Source organism: Eptesicus fuscus, chromosome 12 (genome assembly GCF_027574615.1).
Source record: "Eptesicus fuscus isolate TK198812 chromosome 12, DD_ASM_mEF_20220401, whole genome shotgun sequence".
NCBI lineage: Eukaryota > Metazoa > Chordata > Mammalia > Chiroptera > Vespertilionidae > Eptesicus > Eptesicus fuscus.
Genome location: NC_072484.1, coordinates 35252505 through 35268197, shown reverse-complemented (window position 1 = coordinate 35268197; position 15693 = coordinate 35252505). Strand labels below are relative to the sequence as shown.

At 44.0% G+C, this 15693-nt stretch overlaps 1 protein-coding gene across 2 annotated transcripts in view; it reads left to right on the top strand.

Moving 5' to 3' along the window:
• The first annotated feature begins 5068 nt into the window (after positions 1 to 5068).
• The window catches only part of EDEM2 (ER degradation enhancing alpha-mannosidase like protein 2), a 33846-nt gene continuing 23221 nt past the window's right edge, over positions 5069 to 15693 (top strand). For both annotated transcript variants that reach the window (XM_054723947.1, XM_008149694.3), the window contains exons 1-4: positions 5069 to 5261; positions 5517 to 5627; positions 7812 to 7851; positions 11929 to 12034. In XM_054723947.1, the coding sequence (XP_054579922.1) occupies positions 5155 to 5261; positions 5517 to 5627; positions 7812 to 7851; positions 11929 to 12034 (364 nt within the window). In that variant the 5' untranslated portion in view covers positions 5069 to 5154. The remainder of the gene's footprint in view (positions 5262 to 5516; positions 5628 to 7811; positions 7852 to 11928; positions 12035 to 15693) is intronic.

Sequence of the window (15693 nt, the reverse complement as noted above, 5' to 3'; positions counted from 1 at the left end):
CTCTAGGACAGTGGTTCTCAACCTTTCTAATGCCGAGACCCTTTAATACAGTTCCTCATGTTGTGGTGACCCCCAACCATAAAATTATTTTCATTGCTACTTCATAACTGTAATTTTGCTACTGTTAATGAATCGTAATGTAAATATCTGTGTTTTCCGATGGTCTTAGGCTCTACAGCAGCAGTCCTCAACCTGTGGGTCATGACCCACAGGTTGAAAACCGCTAGGAGGGTCGCCTAAGACCATCGGAAAACACAAATATTTACATTATGATTCATAACAGTAGCAGATGTGGCCACAGGTCCAACTTCACTTGGAACATGAGCATTATAATGCATGTTCTGGGGCTCTGACCAAGGAGTCAGTGCTCTAAATGTTTGCATATGTGGTCAGGGGAAATTAAAGCATTTCTACAAAGCAGTAGATGGGAAGTTTCCCATGGATAAGCTAATTATTTTTTGGCAGTCCCAAAGTATGTAGCATGTAAACTTGGCTCTGGGAGTCGGGAGAATCCACTTGAACCACATGTTCCCCAGATGCTAGGAAAGGAATTCTCAGATATTTCCCTGCTGAAAGTAGTCAAGAGTAGTCAGTTAAAGTGCCTTGGCTTCCAGCTTCAGCGAATTCAACTTTCTGCTCTGACTTTCCAGCAAAAAGGAAGGGGATATTGAATGCAGAATCATGAGAAGCTAAAGCTAGAGGACACTGCAGAAGTCAGATTTCCACCTCTTTTAAATTCTGTATTTGACTTTTATTCACACTTGTCATTAATTTTATCAATGCAGTCAATTATAGATTGTTTGGGTCCAAATCTTGGCTCTATCACTTATTCAGTGTGAGATGCTGGTTATTACTAAGCCTCCCTTCAGTTTTTAAAATCTGGGCTTCAGTTTTTAAATCTGTAAAATGCTCATAAGGTTTTGGAAAGGATTAATGGTGTTGATGTATGTGAAGTACTAAGAACAGTGCCTGGAACATCGTAAATGCTATATAAATGCTTGCTATTATTGATACATTTTGGCCATTTTCTTATTAGCATTACTGATATGATTCATTTGGCAATAGTCAAATTTCACTTGTAGTGTTATCCGACCATTTTGTTCTGCTTTATGATTGTTTCTAGGGGAAAATTTCTGCAGTGAATGTGTGTTGAATTCTGTTTTCTGATTTTATTGTGCAATAATTCTGTATGAATCTGTTAATATTTTCCTTGTGCTGAGAGAGAGTCCCATGCACTCATTTTCCAGATACGGAAACTGAACCCCCCTCCCCAAAGGAAAGTGACTCCTAAAATCACACGGAGATAGTGGCTAAACCTATAATAGAACCTAAGGCTTCTGATCACTAGTCCAAGGCTTGTTCCACTCAGCACAGAGTCTAAGAGTATTGACCTTGGGTATTGATACAATCTGTGCATCCTCCAAACTGTATTGACCCATAGGAAGACTTGAACACTCTGTGATTCCAAGTATTCACCAATAAATGTCTTTCTATCAAAATCTCAAGCACTTCAAAGGAAGACTGTGGCTTGACTACTTTGGAATCTTTGCTGTGTGTTCAGCACTATGTGTCAAATTCTGAGGGCAGGAATTATTGCCTATAACACCTTGGATTTCTAGGGACAGATGCTCAGTAAATAGAAGTAATAAATGCACTCCCCCATTTAAAAAAATAAGAATAAATGGTCAGGGAAGAGACTATTTATCAAGAACTTAGTATGTGCCAGTCACAGTACTAAGAATTTTGACTACTGTCCCATTTAATCCCAATAAAACTTTTATGTTATTGTCAATTTCCACATCTCAAATCAGGAAACTAAGGTTTAAAGAGGCAATTTACGCTGAGTCTCTTCATAAGTAAATGTTCACGTTTGACTCTTCTCTGGTGGACTACAACCTTCTAGAATCCAATATAGTAAACAGAGTGAGAGGTGAAGTCAGGAAGAAAGAGTCCTAATACTTTCCAGAGGGAAAAAAACAATATTTTCTTTTTCTCATGAGGTAACTATGAAACGAACCACATAAATTGTGAAAATATAAGTCGTGGTTGTATTTGTTCTATGAAGTTTGAAAAGTGCATATTTTCATCAAGCTAGAAAAAGAAAAATTATGAGTATTTCAATCTTGCACATAAAAAGAGACCTGTCATTACCAAACAACCTGAGTCCACTCTCCGGGCAAAAATCTTATCCATACTAGAGTTTTGAATGGGAGGCAAAAAGACAAGCTAAGGACTCATATGGAGAACCATTAGGCCTGGGTGAGTTTCACAGCAGGGAAAGGCCCAGACCTGAAACCTGTGCTAGGCTGAACAATGGCTCCCTAAAGATAACTAGGTCCTAATCCCTAGACTCTGTGAATGTTACCTTTTTTTGGAAAAGGGGTCTTTCCAGAGGTGATTAAGTTAAGGATCTTGAGGAGAGATTGTCCTATATTATCCATGTGGGCCCAAAATGCAATCACAGGTGTCCTTATAAGAGAGGGGCAGGGGGAGATGTGACACCCATACCCACAGAGGAGAAGGTGGACATTGGAGTGATGCACCCTGAACAGGCCAAGGGATGCCAGCAGCATTTCCTTCTCCAGGCCTTGCTGGAGAGGCCGGGCCAGATTCTTCCCTGGAGCCTCCAAAGGGAGTGTGGCCCTGCCAGCATCTCGAATGCGGCCAGTGAAACTGATTTTAGACTTCTGGCCTCCAAAACTATGAAAGAATAAATTTCTGTTGCTTTAAGCCACCAAGTTTGTGGTCATTTGTTACAGTAGCACAGGAATCTAATACCGTGCCCCCTGTGTTGTTATCTAAGTCTCAGTTTCCCATCCATTTGGCACCTTCAAGAAGAGTTTCCAAAAACATCCTAATATTTTTTTAGTACCTCTTCTGCCAGGCACTATGACAAACACCTTACATGCACTAGCTAACTGAATCCTCATAATACCATCAGGTAGATAATAGTATTATTCCTATTTTACAAATAGGAGTGAGGCTCAGAAGAAAAACTGGTGGGCCACTCCTAATAGGTGATGGAGCTAGTATTCCAACTCAGGTCTGCTCAAATAAAGCCCACACTTTTAATACTGTACTGCACTACCTCAAGCTCTCTGGGTTAAGTCAGGGTTTTAATTCTCACATCAACTGATGGCAGTTAGGGATATTTTCAAGGATGCTTGACCAAAGGAGACCATATTTGTCTGCATTCCAGCTCAAGGAACTGAGCTGCCACTTCCATCTGACCTTTTCACCAAAGAGGGAGGATGGCCAATCCTAGTGTTAGTGGTGGAAAAACAGGTGTTAGATCCATTGGAGTCAGACCCAACCTTGGTTCGGCAACCTAGGTACTTGAGTTCTGGCTAAGAAAGAATTCATAGCCAAGACTCAAACTATAAAAGAAAGTTTATTTAGAATATCACAGAAGTAGGAGTGAGTTGTAGAAGAAATGAATTCAGGAAACAAATTGGGGAGTGGGGGGAAGAGCATGTGAGGGTGGGGGGGGGGGGGAAGGGGAGGAGAAGAGGGTGGGGAAAGACATGCTCCATAGAGAGAGAGCCCTCAGTTCTGAGGGCTTTTATCTGGAAGTGACAGGGGTGGATTTTAATAAAATATTCATCAGCTTTCCCAGTATCTCCTGAGGGTGTGGTCTTCACTAATTGGTTGGTCCCCAGGGGGTCTTTCGTCATTGCAGCTGGTTCTTATGTCAGCCATTACGTTGTTTGCCTTGTTTTGCTACTCCTGAGGGCCTGGGGCCAAAACACAGCCAAGGCCTAGAAGTCATTTTCAGGGGTTAATGCTTAAGGGAGTGGTCTGCAAGGGCTTGTAGTATTGCCTGTTGCTAGGCACCTGCGGCTCTCTGCCCTGGTGACCCTCAGCACCTGGCCTATCAGTTCCTGCTCTGCTCAGACCTAACTGCCTACTACACTAGTATCACGGAAAGCTCGAGTTCAAGGACCTCAGAGATCCATTTGTTCAAACCTCTCATTTTATAGATGAGGAAGCTGGGTCCGGAGAGAGAGAGGCAATATTCAGGGTCACATTTAGAGGCTTTACATGGACTTGAGGTTGGAATTGAAGTCCAGGTCTCACTTCAAATCCAGGGTTGATTTTATTGCACATCACACTGTCCAAAGTCATGAGTGTTGCTGTAGTCTAAAATGATGAGCAAGCTCTGGGAACTTGCAAGAAGGAAAATGGAAAAATGTGTTCCAAACCTTCTGAACGCTATAGTGCCCCAGGGTCTTCATTCTCACCCGGGATACTCTACAGGGCTGCAGCCACTGAGATGGTCCAGGGGATTGGGATGGGAAAACTTATGCACTGGACTGGAGACTGAAGAGACCATTAGGATGTAATCACATCCCAAATGGCAGGAGAGAGAGCCCTGGTCGGCTGGCTTAGTTGGTTGGAGTGTCATCCCATACACCAAAACGTTGCAGGTTTGATTTCCGGTCAGTGCACATGCCTAGATTGTGGGTTGGATCTTGGGTCGGGGCACATACAGGAGGCAACCGATGGCTGTTTCGCTCTCACATCCATCTCTTTCTCTCTCTCTCTCATCAATTAACATTCTCAGCTGAGAATTAAAAAAATAACACCAATCCAAAATTCATGAATTTTTAGAACTGACAGGATTTCTGGAAATCTCGAGAGTGGCAGCTTTGGACAAATAAATGGAAGTAAGTTGTACCTTACACAACGAGCAGGGAACTGGTCTGGGAAGCTCAGTATGCCTAATGGAAAAGGCTGAACATGCTTCATCCATCTTTATATATAAACACATCCACTCAACAAATGTTGAGTCCCTGCCTTCATGTTTAATAAAGTGATTTTTAAAAATGATAATGTATTTAAGTGCTCCATACAGTCTTAGTACACAATAAGTGCTCAATAAATGAGGTTACTAAAACGTTAATTATAGTAGCTGTAATAGCCACTGTCTTTAGGACACGTGGACCCCCGTTCCAGACTGTGTATTTCAGGATGCTCTTTGCCTCGGTTCCGCTACCAGTTGCATTCTGGGGCTTGTAGTTCGGAAGTGAGTGACTGATTCATCAGCACGCAGGCGCAGTGACGCGGATTCCCGGAAGAACCCCAGAGGCTCGCAGGATGAGCAGCTGGTGGTGGCTGCTGCTGCGGCGGCGGTGTTGACAGGACACGAGCTCTATGCCTTTCCGGCTGCTGGTCCCGCTCGGCCTCCTGTGCTTGCTGCTGCCACTGCACCTTGGTGCGCCGGGCCCCGATGGCTCCGCGCCCGACCCCGCCCACTACAGGTGAAGCGGTCAGGCTCCCCGCCCTGACGCAGTAGGGGAATGGAAAGCACAGAGCGGGTTCCTTGCCTTTCCCTCTACCCCAGGACCCCCACCCTCATTTGCTCGGAATCCGCCTCTGGGCTCCCGGCAGAATCGGGGTGATTTCCACTTTCCGCCTATTTCTTGTCCTTTCCCCTGCTTGATTTCGTTTTCTGCCCCTTCCTCGCCCCCCGCGCCCCCCCCCCCCCCCGCCTTATTTCTCCTAATCCTCACCAGGGAGCGAGTCAAGGCCATGTTCTACCACGCTTACGACAGCTACCTGGAGAATGCATTTCCCTACGACGAGCTGCGACCTCTCACCTGTGACGGGCATGACACCTGGGGCAGGTAGTGCGAAGGGGTCGCCGGGGTCTGGCAGTCCGGTTCTAGACGGGTGGGACTCTGGGACTGGTGGCTTGATGGTTTCCTTACCGAATCCGGAAATGCTCCTAGCCTGGGCGAGGCCATGACCCCCTCCCACCCGCCCCCAGCCCGCCCCCATTCCGCCCCCATTCCGCCCCCATTCCGCCCCCATTCCAGCCAGCACCATCTGGATCCCGAAGTGGAGTAGCCTGGGTTATTAGCCTGGTGGGCTGAACCTTTGGACTCCAGCTACAAGAGTGACAGGAACTGGTTATGGGGGCTTGGGCAAATCTCTGGAGTTGTAGAATACCTTGGAAAGGCTCCAGGAAGTCAGAAGACCCAACCCCCTCATTTTATAAGTGGACAAACAAACCCAGGAGGAGATGTAACTCTCCCAACCATGACACTTCAGAGCCTTTGTTAGTGAAACTGAAACACACTTCCCTCATTATCCTCACACATTGACTGCTTCTTGAGATTTCAGTCCAAAATGTCACCTCAGCATCAGCTTCCCTGACTACCCACTCCTTCCAGGTCACTCTCACAAACCACTTATTCTTCTTAGCACTTCTCACTCTCTGATACTATCATTTTTACTTGGCTGCTAGTTTGTCTTTCTCACACTAGAATAAAAATCAGAGACGGAATTCTCTGTCTTGTTCTTTTTGTGTAAAGAAATCATTGCATTTAATTGAAGCTGACATTGATTAAACACTGTGCTAAGCATTTTACCTTTGTCATCTCATTTAATTCTCTTAACACTTATCTCCATTTTACAAATGCGTATGCTAAAGACTGGACAAGTTAAGTAAAATCAACAAAATTTATGTTAGTTTTTTAGTTGAATAAAGTAGTACAAGCAAATGGTAAATTCAAGCAGTACAAGATTGTATAAATAAAGGAAATATCTTTCTTGAGTACCCTTCCATAAATATTTTCAGTTTATATAATCATATAGACATCTTTTAAAATTAACTTTTTTAAAAAATATATTCCATTGATTTTTTACAGAGAGGAAGGGAGAGGGATAGAGTTAGAAACATCGATGAGAGAGAAACATCAATCAGCTGCCTCCTGCACACCTCCCACTGGGGATGTGCACACAACCAAGGTACATGCCCTTGACTGGAATTGAACCTGGGACCTTTCAGTCCGCAGGCCAACGCTCTATCCACTGAGCCAAACCAGTTAGGGCTAAAATTAACTTTAAAAAACATGTTTTTAAAATTTTTATTTTAGAGCGAGAGGAAGGGAGAGGGAGAGAGGGTGGAAACATCAATGATGAGCGAGAATCATTGATCCACTGCCTCCTGCACACCACCTGCTGGGGATGAACATGTGCCCTGACTAGGAATCGAACCTCAAACCAGGGACCTCTTGGTTCATGGGTCGATGCTCAACTACTGAGCAACACCAGCAGGGCTAAAATTAACTTTTTAAAGGCATAACTTACATATAATAAAATACACCCATTTTAAGTATATACTAACCATTATCACAATCAACAAGTAGAACATTTCGGAGGTTCTGATATCACAGTCAAGATACAGAATACCCTAAAAAGTTCCCTTGTGCCCCTTTATAGTTAAACCCTCCACCACCAGCAGCCCAAACAACTAACTGCTTTCTGTCTATATGTCTCTTTTTGAAAATGCAGATATACTAGTAAACATACCACACTGCCTATTCCATACCTCATCTTTTTCATTTCACAATTAGAGTATCTTAACATTAGCCAATAGAACTCTTTTTGTTAAAGAACTCGATAACAACCTCTATAGTTTTGTGTTCTTAGAGTGTACTATAGTTTGATCACTTTTTAACTGGTGTGCATCTGGGTTATTTCTAGCTTTTTGCTGTTCTAAACTGACATGTGCATTCTCAAGCATACAGTCCTGTGTACTGTGAGATAAGTTTTTAGATGTGAAAAAGCCTGTAGGCAACGTGTTTAACTACAGTTGGGCTTATATCAGTCCCCGATCCCAGGAGCATTAAATGGGTCAGAGGTTCCTGGCAATTTTCACTATGGCTTTTCTGTTGTGACCGGAAGTGGGATAGGCAGAGGCATTGCTGTGCCTCATGTGTTAGGTTTTTGGGTACTGATCCGGGGCAGTCTTGACATGTGGTGTTTGATTTTCTTACTAAGCTGGGATTTCTGTCCTTTTACAGCTTTTCTCTGACTCTAATTGATGCTCTGGATACCTTGCTGGTAAGTGTCTCCTCTATTCCTTTTCCTCTTGGCAGTTTGACTATTGGTGAAAAATGAATTCTTCACCTAGGTCTGTTATTTTCAACTCATGCCCATCTAGATAGAGGAAAATGATGAATTTCAAGTTTATTCAGGCTCATTTATTCAGCACATGTTTGTAGAACACAGAACTATGATAGGCCTGTCGAAATCTATTTAGTGGGGGATACAGAGACTTTGATGCCCTCCTTATTTTCAGAGGCTTACATTCTGATGGATACGTTCAGGGATAAAAATAATAACAGTAATTAGTTAGTGTATTATGTATGTGCTAAGCACTTTACATGTATTACCTCATTTAATCCTTCCAGCAACCCTTTGAGGTAAGTACCTTTACTCCTTAACCACTGGGAGAGCTGATACTGAAAAAGATAAAATGACTTGGCCAGTGTACGTAGCTCTGAAATGGAAGAGCAAGGACCTGAACCCAATTCTGTACGATTCCAGGCCTTAACTGTCATCCTTAAAGAAGCCACAAGAGAGGATTTAACCACTTTCCCCTATTTCACTATTTCTGGTTAACACCTCTCATTTTTATAAATTAACTAGTAGCCCGTTTGCACGAAGATTCGTGCAATAGACCTTCATTCACCTGGCTGCCTGCACCAGTTTTCTGCCGGCACCAGGGACCCAGGCCTTGGCTGTGGCCACCGCCTTCTGCCTTCTTTCAGGGTCGGGGCTTGGCCCAGGCGGTGGCCTTGGGCTCGGCCGCACCCAACATCCCTGCTAAGGATCGCAGGAGCCGACCCCCAGTGGTTTCCTGCGATCCGTGCAGGCTCCCCGCTGGTGCCCAAGGCCGGGAAAGCCTCCGCCCGAGGCTTTCCCGGCCTTGGGCTCGGCCGCACCCAGCGTCCCTGCTAAGGATCGCAGGAGCCGACCCCCAGTGGTTTCCTGCGATCTGTGCAGGCTCCCCGCTGGTGAGCCTTGGGCTCCGCCACACCCCAACGTCCCTGCAACGGTTTCCTGGTGGGCGTGGTTGGTGGGCGTGGCTTGGGTGTAGCAAAGGTGTGGTCAATTTGCATATTTGTCTATTATACGGTAAGATAATATTTACATGATTGTGATTACCTTGTAGATATAATTTAGCTTTTTTTCACCTTAATGTTAATTTGTATGTACTCCTCCATTTAATGGCCAACTGTATGCCAAGCACAGTTCTAAGCTCTGGAGTTACAATAGTGAGTTTTTTAAAAAGTATTTTTTTTATTGATTTCAAAGAGGAAGGGGAGAAAACAAAAAAAATTAACAACAACAACAAACAAACAAAAAACGAAGAGGAAGGGAGAGAGAGAGATAGACAACAATGATGAGAGAGAATCATTGATTGGCTGCCTCCTGCACACACCCCGCCATTGGGGATCGAGCCCACAAACCGGGCATGTGCCCTGACCCAGAATCGAACCGTGACCTTATGGTGCATAGGTCGACGCTTAACCACTGAGTCGCACAGTTGGGGCACAGTAGTGAGTTTAAACAGACACAGTCCCTGATTTCCTGGAGTTTATGATTTTAGTGAGAGGGAACAAAGAATAAAAGATTAACCCTAAAGAATGTGTAATTACGAATTGAGGTGAGTGCACTGTAGGAAAGGAACATGGTTCTTTGAGTGGTTATAACTAAAAGAAGTTGACCTAGACTGAGGAGGTCACAGAGGACTTCCCTAAGGTAATGAACTGATACTTCAGTTGGGATCTGAAGGAGAAGCAAGTTTTGACTTGGGAAGTGGGGGGAGGAAAGAGTGCTCCAGGCAGAGAGAACAGCCTGTGCAAAGGCCTTATGGCGAAGGAGAGTGTACGGCAAGTGCAGTGAACTAAAGGAAGGCCAGTGTGTATGAGATGTTGGAAGGAAAAGGGAGAAGCAAATGGGGCTGGAGGGATAGATGGGAACCGGGTGAGGTTCACAGTGTTGAAGATTTTGATCTTTAATTTGAGACGATGAAAAGCCACTGAAGTTTCGAAGTAGAGGGCAGGAAATGATGAAATATCTGTTTTGAGCAGATCACTAGCTTCAGTGTGGAGAAAGATTCATGTCATCATTCAACAAACATTTCTTGAGTAATTCCTTTGTGGGCCATGTGCAGCACTCTGGGGGAATACAGGAATGATTGAGGCGCCTGTCCAAAGATACTCTTTTTTTTTTTAAATATATTTTTTATTGATTTTTTACAGAGAGGAAGAGAGAGGGATAGAGAGTTAGAAACATCGATGAGAGAGAAACATCGATCAGCCGCCTCTTGCACACCCCCCACTGGGGATGTGCCCACAACCAAGGCACATGCCCTTGACCGGAATCGAACCCGGGACCCTTGAGTCCGCAGGCTGATGTTCCATCCACTGAGCCAAACTGGTTTCGGCCAAAGATACTCTTAATGTGGAGAGACACAGATGCCTAAAGAGTTGTATGGGTGAAGTTACTGGAGTCTTTTAAAGGAAGAATCAAAGGCTTCCTAGAGAAGGTGGCATTTACTTCTCCATTTAATGGCCAACTGTATGCCAAACACGGTACTGAGCTCTGGAGTTACAATAGTGAGGTGTTTTTTTTTTTTTTTAATGTATATTTTTATTGATTTTAGAGAGGAAGGGAGAGGGAATGAGAGATACAAACATCAATGATGAGAGAGAATCAGTGATTGGCTGCCTCCTGCACGCCCCCCACTGGGGATCGAGCCTACAACAACCTGAGCATATGCCCTGACTGGGAATTGAACAGTGACCTCCTGGTTCCTAGGTTGACGCTCAACCACCAAGCCACACTGACTGGGTCTCCCTTTTTATTAGGAAAACAGAAGCTTTCCTAGAAGTGCCCTCAGTAGTCTTCTCAAGGCTCAGTATTGGCTGGTTAACACAATCACCTCCAGCAGCAAGAGTCTAAGACAGCAAATATCTGGATTTCCAGCCTCTATGGTGGGAGGCTAAAAGGGTAAAGAAGATTGGGAATGATTGTTGGGCCAACTAACCCTCAGTATTTTCCACAAGCGTGAATGTGAAGAAAAAGTTAAAAACAACAGATATTCACTGCAAATAGCAAACTAAGATTTCCTTAATGTGGTCTATAGTCTATATTGTTTTTATACAGTTTTATATTGTTTAAATGGGTACTCTTGAATTGGTACCTAAGAATTTACCTAGCCCTAGCCAGTTTGGCTCAGTGGATTGAGCATTGGCCTGCAGACTGAAGGGTCCCAGGTTCGATTCCAGTCAAGGGCACATGCCCAGGTTGTGGGTTCAATCCCCAGTGTGGGGGGTGCAGGAGGCAGATTCTCTCTCATTGATGTTTCTATCTCTCTCTCCCTCTCCCTCTCTGAAATCAATAAAAATAAATTTAAAAAAAAAAAGAATTTACCTAACCAGTCTCTTGATGTTGGGTCTTTGTGAATTTTAGCTCTCAAGTGTTTTCTTCACCTGTCACCAGTCCTAGAACAGAAACTGCAGGCCTTAAGTTGAATAAGTGAAGGCCACTCTGGCATAGGATCCCAGACTCTTTTTTTTGTTAATCCTCACCTGAGGATATTTTTCCATTGATTTTTTAGGGAGAATGGAAGAGAGAGGGAAAGACAGAGAGAAACATCCATGTGAGAAAGACCCATCGATTGGTTGCCTCCTGCACACGCCCTGACCAGGGCTGGGGACCGAGTCTGGAACTGAGGTACATGCCCTTGACCAGAATCGAACCCGAGACCCCTTAGTCTCTGGGCTGATGCTCTATCTATTGAGCCAAACTGGTTAGGGCAGATCCTAGACTCTTATTCCAACACTAGAGGCCCAGTGCACAAAATTCGTGCACTCAGGGGGTTCTCCCTCAGCCCAGCCTGTGCCGTGAGCCCGGCTTCTGGCTGAGCAGTGCTCCCCTTATGAGAACGCACTGACCACCAGGGGGCAGCTCCTGTATTGAGCGTCTCCTCCCTGGTGGTCAGTGCGTGTCATAGCGACCGGTCGTCCCGCCCTTCGGTCGATTTGTATATTAGCCTTTTGTTATATAGGATTTTCAATGCCTTCAAGCCTGAGATATCTTCATTGTCATGTTTCTCTTTCCTCCTAGATTTTGGGGAATGTCTCAGAATTCCAAAGGGTGGTTGAAGTGCTCCAGGACAACTTGGACTTTGATATTGATGTGAATGCCTCTGTGTTTGAAACGAACATCCGAGGTAAGGGCTGCCGTCTATGGCCTTTGGAAGAAAACAGAGTGTGGATTTTTTGCCTCTGTGTAAACCAGAAGGTGGTAAATCGGATCTTAAGGGCTGGCCCTACCAGGGCACTTGGCCCAAACCAGAGACTGACAGCTCTTCTTCCCTCTTGGGAGGGTAGGGTGGGAAGGCCTCAGGATTCCTCATCAGTTTCAGACATGAGCAAGGGGACAGAGAAAAGACTGGAAAGAAATGTGCCAAATTTACTCACGTAGTTAACATATATTCAGTGCTAGGCATATACTCATGAACAAGAAAGATGTAATCCAAGAGTTTATTGTCTAGGAAGCACTACCCATATCTGTGATGATGGAAATGTGTTGTATCTATGTTGTCCAGTGCGGTAGCGACGAGCCACATGTGGCTATGGAACATTTGAAATGTGCCTACTGCAACTGAAGAGCTGAATCTTTAATTTCATTTAATTTTAATGAATTTAAATTTCAATAGTGGCACGTGGTTAATGATTACTATATTATACAGTGCAAGTTTTGAGTATTAAGTTTCCAAACCTGGTGGTCCATCATAACCACTTGGGACCTTTTAAAAAGTTCAGATGTTTTGGCTCCACTTTAAACCAATGAGTTGTGATCTCTGGGTTGAGTCCTAGAATCAATTATTTAGCAGGTTTCCAATGACTCTTATGAAGCTAGCACAGTCCTTATTATCAGTGAACTTTTGGACCTCCAGTGGCTCAACAGCTGTCACCTCTGGATGGCAGTTATATTTTTCCCCCCTTATTGTGCTCATCTTTATTTTGGATGTTTTTTTTTACAATGAAACTTATATTATAGAAAGGTGATAAATACATTTTTTTAAAAATAAATTTTTGTTGATTTCAGAGAGGAAGGCAGGGAGAGAGAGAGAGAAACATCAATGGTGAGAGAGAATCATTGATTGGCTACCTCTTGCATGCCCCCTACTGGGGATTGAGCCCGAAACCCAGGCATGTGCCCTTGACCGGAATCGAACCCAGGACCCTTCAGTCCACAGGCTGACGCTCTATCCACTGAGCCAAACCAGCTAGGGCATAAATAAATTTTTTAAAAGATCAGGTTGCAGAGGGATAGCATGGTATAAAATCCTGATTTAGGAATCAGACCTGAGGCCATGTTCATTGCTGTATTACACAATTCTGAGCCCAATTTGTCATCTGGAAATTAAGGTTGTCCTTATACCTTTGTTTCAGATATGAGTATAATTATACCAGCTTTCTTTTTCTTTCTTTTTTAAAAATATCTTATTGATTTTTTACAGAGAGGAAGGGAGAGAGATAGTTAGAAACATCGATGAGAGAGAAAAACCGATCAGCTGCCTCCTGCACACCCCCCACTGGGGATATAACCGCAACCAAGGTACATGCCCTTGACCGGAATCGAACCTGGGACCCTTCAGTCCGCAGGCCGACGCTCTATCCACTGAGCCAAACCGGTTTCGGCTATACCAGCTTTCTTTTCCTTGGCATTTGCCCTATATATGTTTTTCTACACTCTTACTTTTGATCTTTCTGTTTTTATGATTAGCTATATCTTTTGTAAATTACCCTATCTAATAAAGAAGGGATATGCAAATTGATTGTCACTCCATAACAAGATGGCTGCGCCCACAGTGGAGGCAAGGATTCCATAACACAAGATGGCTGCACCCACAGTGGAGGCTGAGTTCCTTTAACAAGCCTTAACGAGCAATCAGCAGGGACCTGGGCCAGGGCAGGGGACCTCAGGCCACACCCCCTACCCTGGTGCCGAGCCGGGGGACCTGAGGCCATGCCCCCCACCCAGCGGGGCTTGATGGGGGTGGGGCTGGCTGGGTCTGATCTAGCTCAATGGGGGTGGGGCCAACTGGGTCTGGGTCTCATGCGATTTTGAGGCGCACATGGGTGGGCGGGGACTTGATTCCGATTCCTGTGGTGCGCCCCAGACTCTGACAGGAAGAAGATTTTCATATACATTTTTACTAATTTTCTTTCATCTCTGACACTTCTATTATAGAGAAAGGGCAAATAGCAATATTAAAATATTTCCTCTAATTAGTTCCCTTTTAATGTGCACGAATTTCGTGCACTGGGTCACTAGTCTTATATAATAAAAGGGTAATAGCAAATTGACCCTAACAGTGGAACTACCGGAAATGACCAGTCACTATGATGCGCACTGACCACCAGGGGGCAGATGCTCAACACAGAAGCTGCCCCTTGGTGGTCATTGCGCTCCCATAGGGGGAACGCCACTCAGCCACAAGCCAGGCTGATGGCTGCGAGCGCAGCGGTGGTGGCGAGAGCCTCTCCCTCCTCCTTGGCAGTGCTAAGGATGTCCGACTGCCAGCTTATGCCCAATCCTCAGGGAAGTGAGCCTAAGCTGGCAGGTGGACATTCCCTGAGAGCTCCCGGACTGCGAGAGGGCGCAGGCCAGGCTGAGGGACCACCCCAAGTGCGCAAATTTTCGTGCACCAGGCCTCTAGTGTATTATATTTTGTGTACTTATCCATTCTGAGAGTCTCTTAACTGAAATGTTTAATCCATTTATATTTACAATAATTACTGATATATTTACATTCATTTCTGTGGTATTATTTTATGCTATTTGCCTCATCATTTCTGTGTTCTTTTTCTCTCTCCTTTTTTTGTGCCTTTTTAGCCTGATTCCTCTCCCCCCGTTTCACTTCCTTTTACTAATTTAGATATTATGCATGATATCTAGCTTTTTAAATAGTTTTTCTAGAAAATTTAACAAACGTAACAAAATCTAGAGTTAATGAAAATATTTATTCTCCTCCTAAGTAATACAAAACCTGACTCTGAGGGTATCCTGACCTGTATGCTGTAGCCATGTATTTTAGTTCTTTGAAGCCTTCCATACATTATTGTTATTCTATACAGTTAAAGTTTAGATTTATTCATATATTTACCACTTTTCTTATTATCTTTCTTTGTTCTGCTTCAGACCTTACATCTGTGACCCCTTTCCTTCCATCTGAAGTACTTTCTTTAGAATGTCCTTTAGTATAGGTGTATTCCTTTTTTTTATTATTAACATATTTTTATTGATTTCAGAGAGGAAGGGAGAGGGAAAGAGAGATAGAAACATCAAAGATGAGAGAGAATCATCAATTGGCTGCCTCCTGCACGCCCTGCCCTGGGGATTGAGCCCGTACGAAGCCTGGCCATGTGCCCTGACCAGGAATTGAACCGTGACCTCCTGGTTCATAGGTCGATGCTCAACCACTGAGCTACAGCAGCTGGGTGTGTGGGTGTATTCTTGGAAAACCTTCTCAGCTTTTGTTTGTACGAAGATGTCTTTCTCACTGCATTTGTTTGGCCTTTGGGGGGTATTTTTGTAGGACATATGGTTCTAAGTTGATAGTTATTTTCTGTTAGCACCTTGAAGAAAAATTTCCCTTGTCTTCTGGTTTCATTGCCATTGTTAAAAAGTAATCTGCCAATCTAATTATTATGTCATTATAGATTATTGGTTTTATTTATGCTGGCAGCCCCTTTTAAATAATTTTTATTATGGGAATTTTCAAACATACATAAAAGTAGAGAAAATAGTATAATGAACTAGATGGACTCGTCATTGAGCTTTAACAATCATGTTTACATGGACTCTGACTTCTTTTGA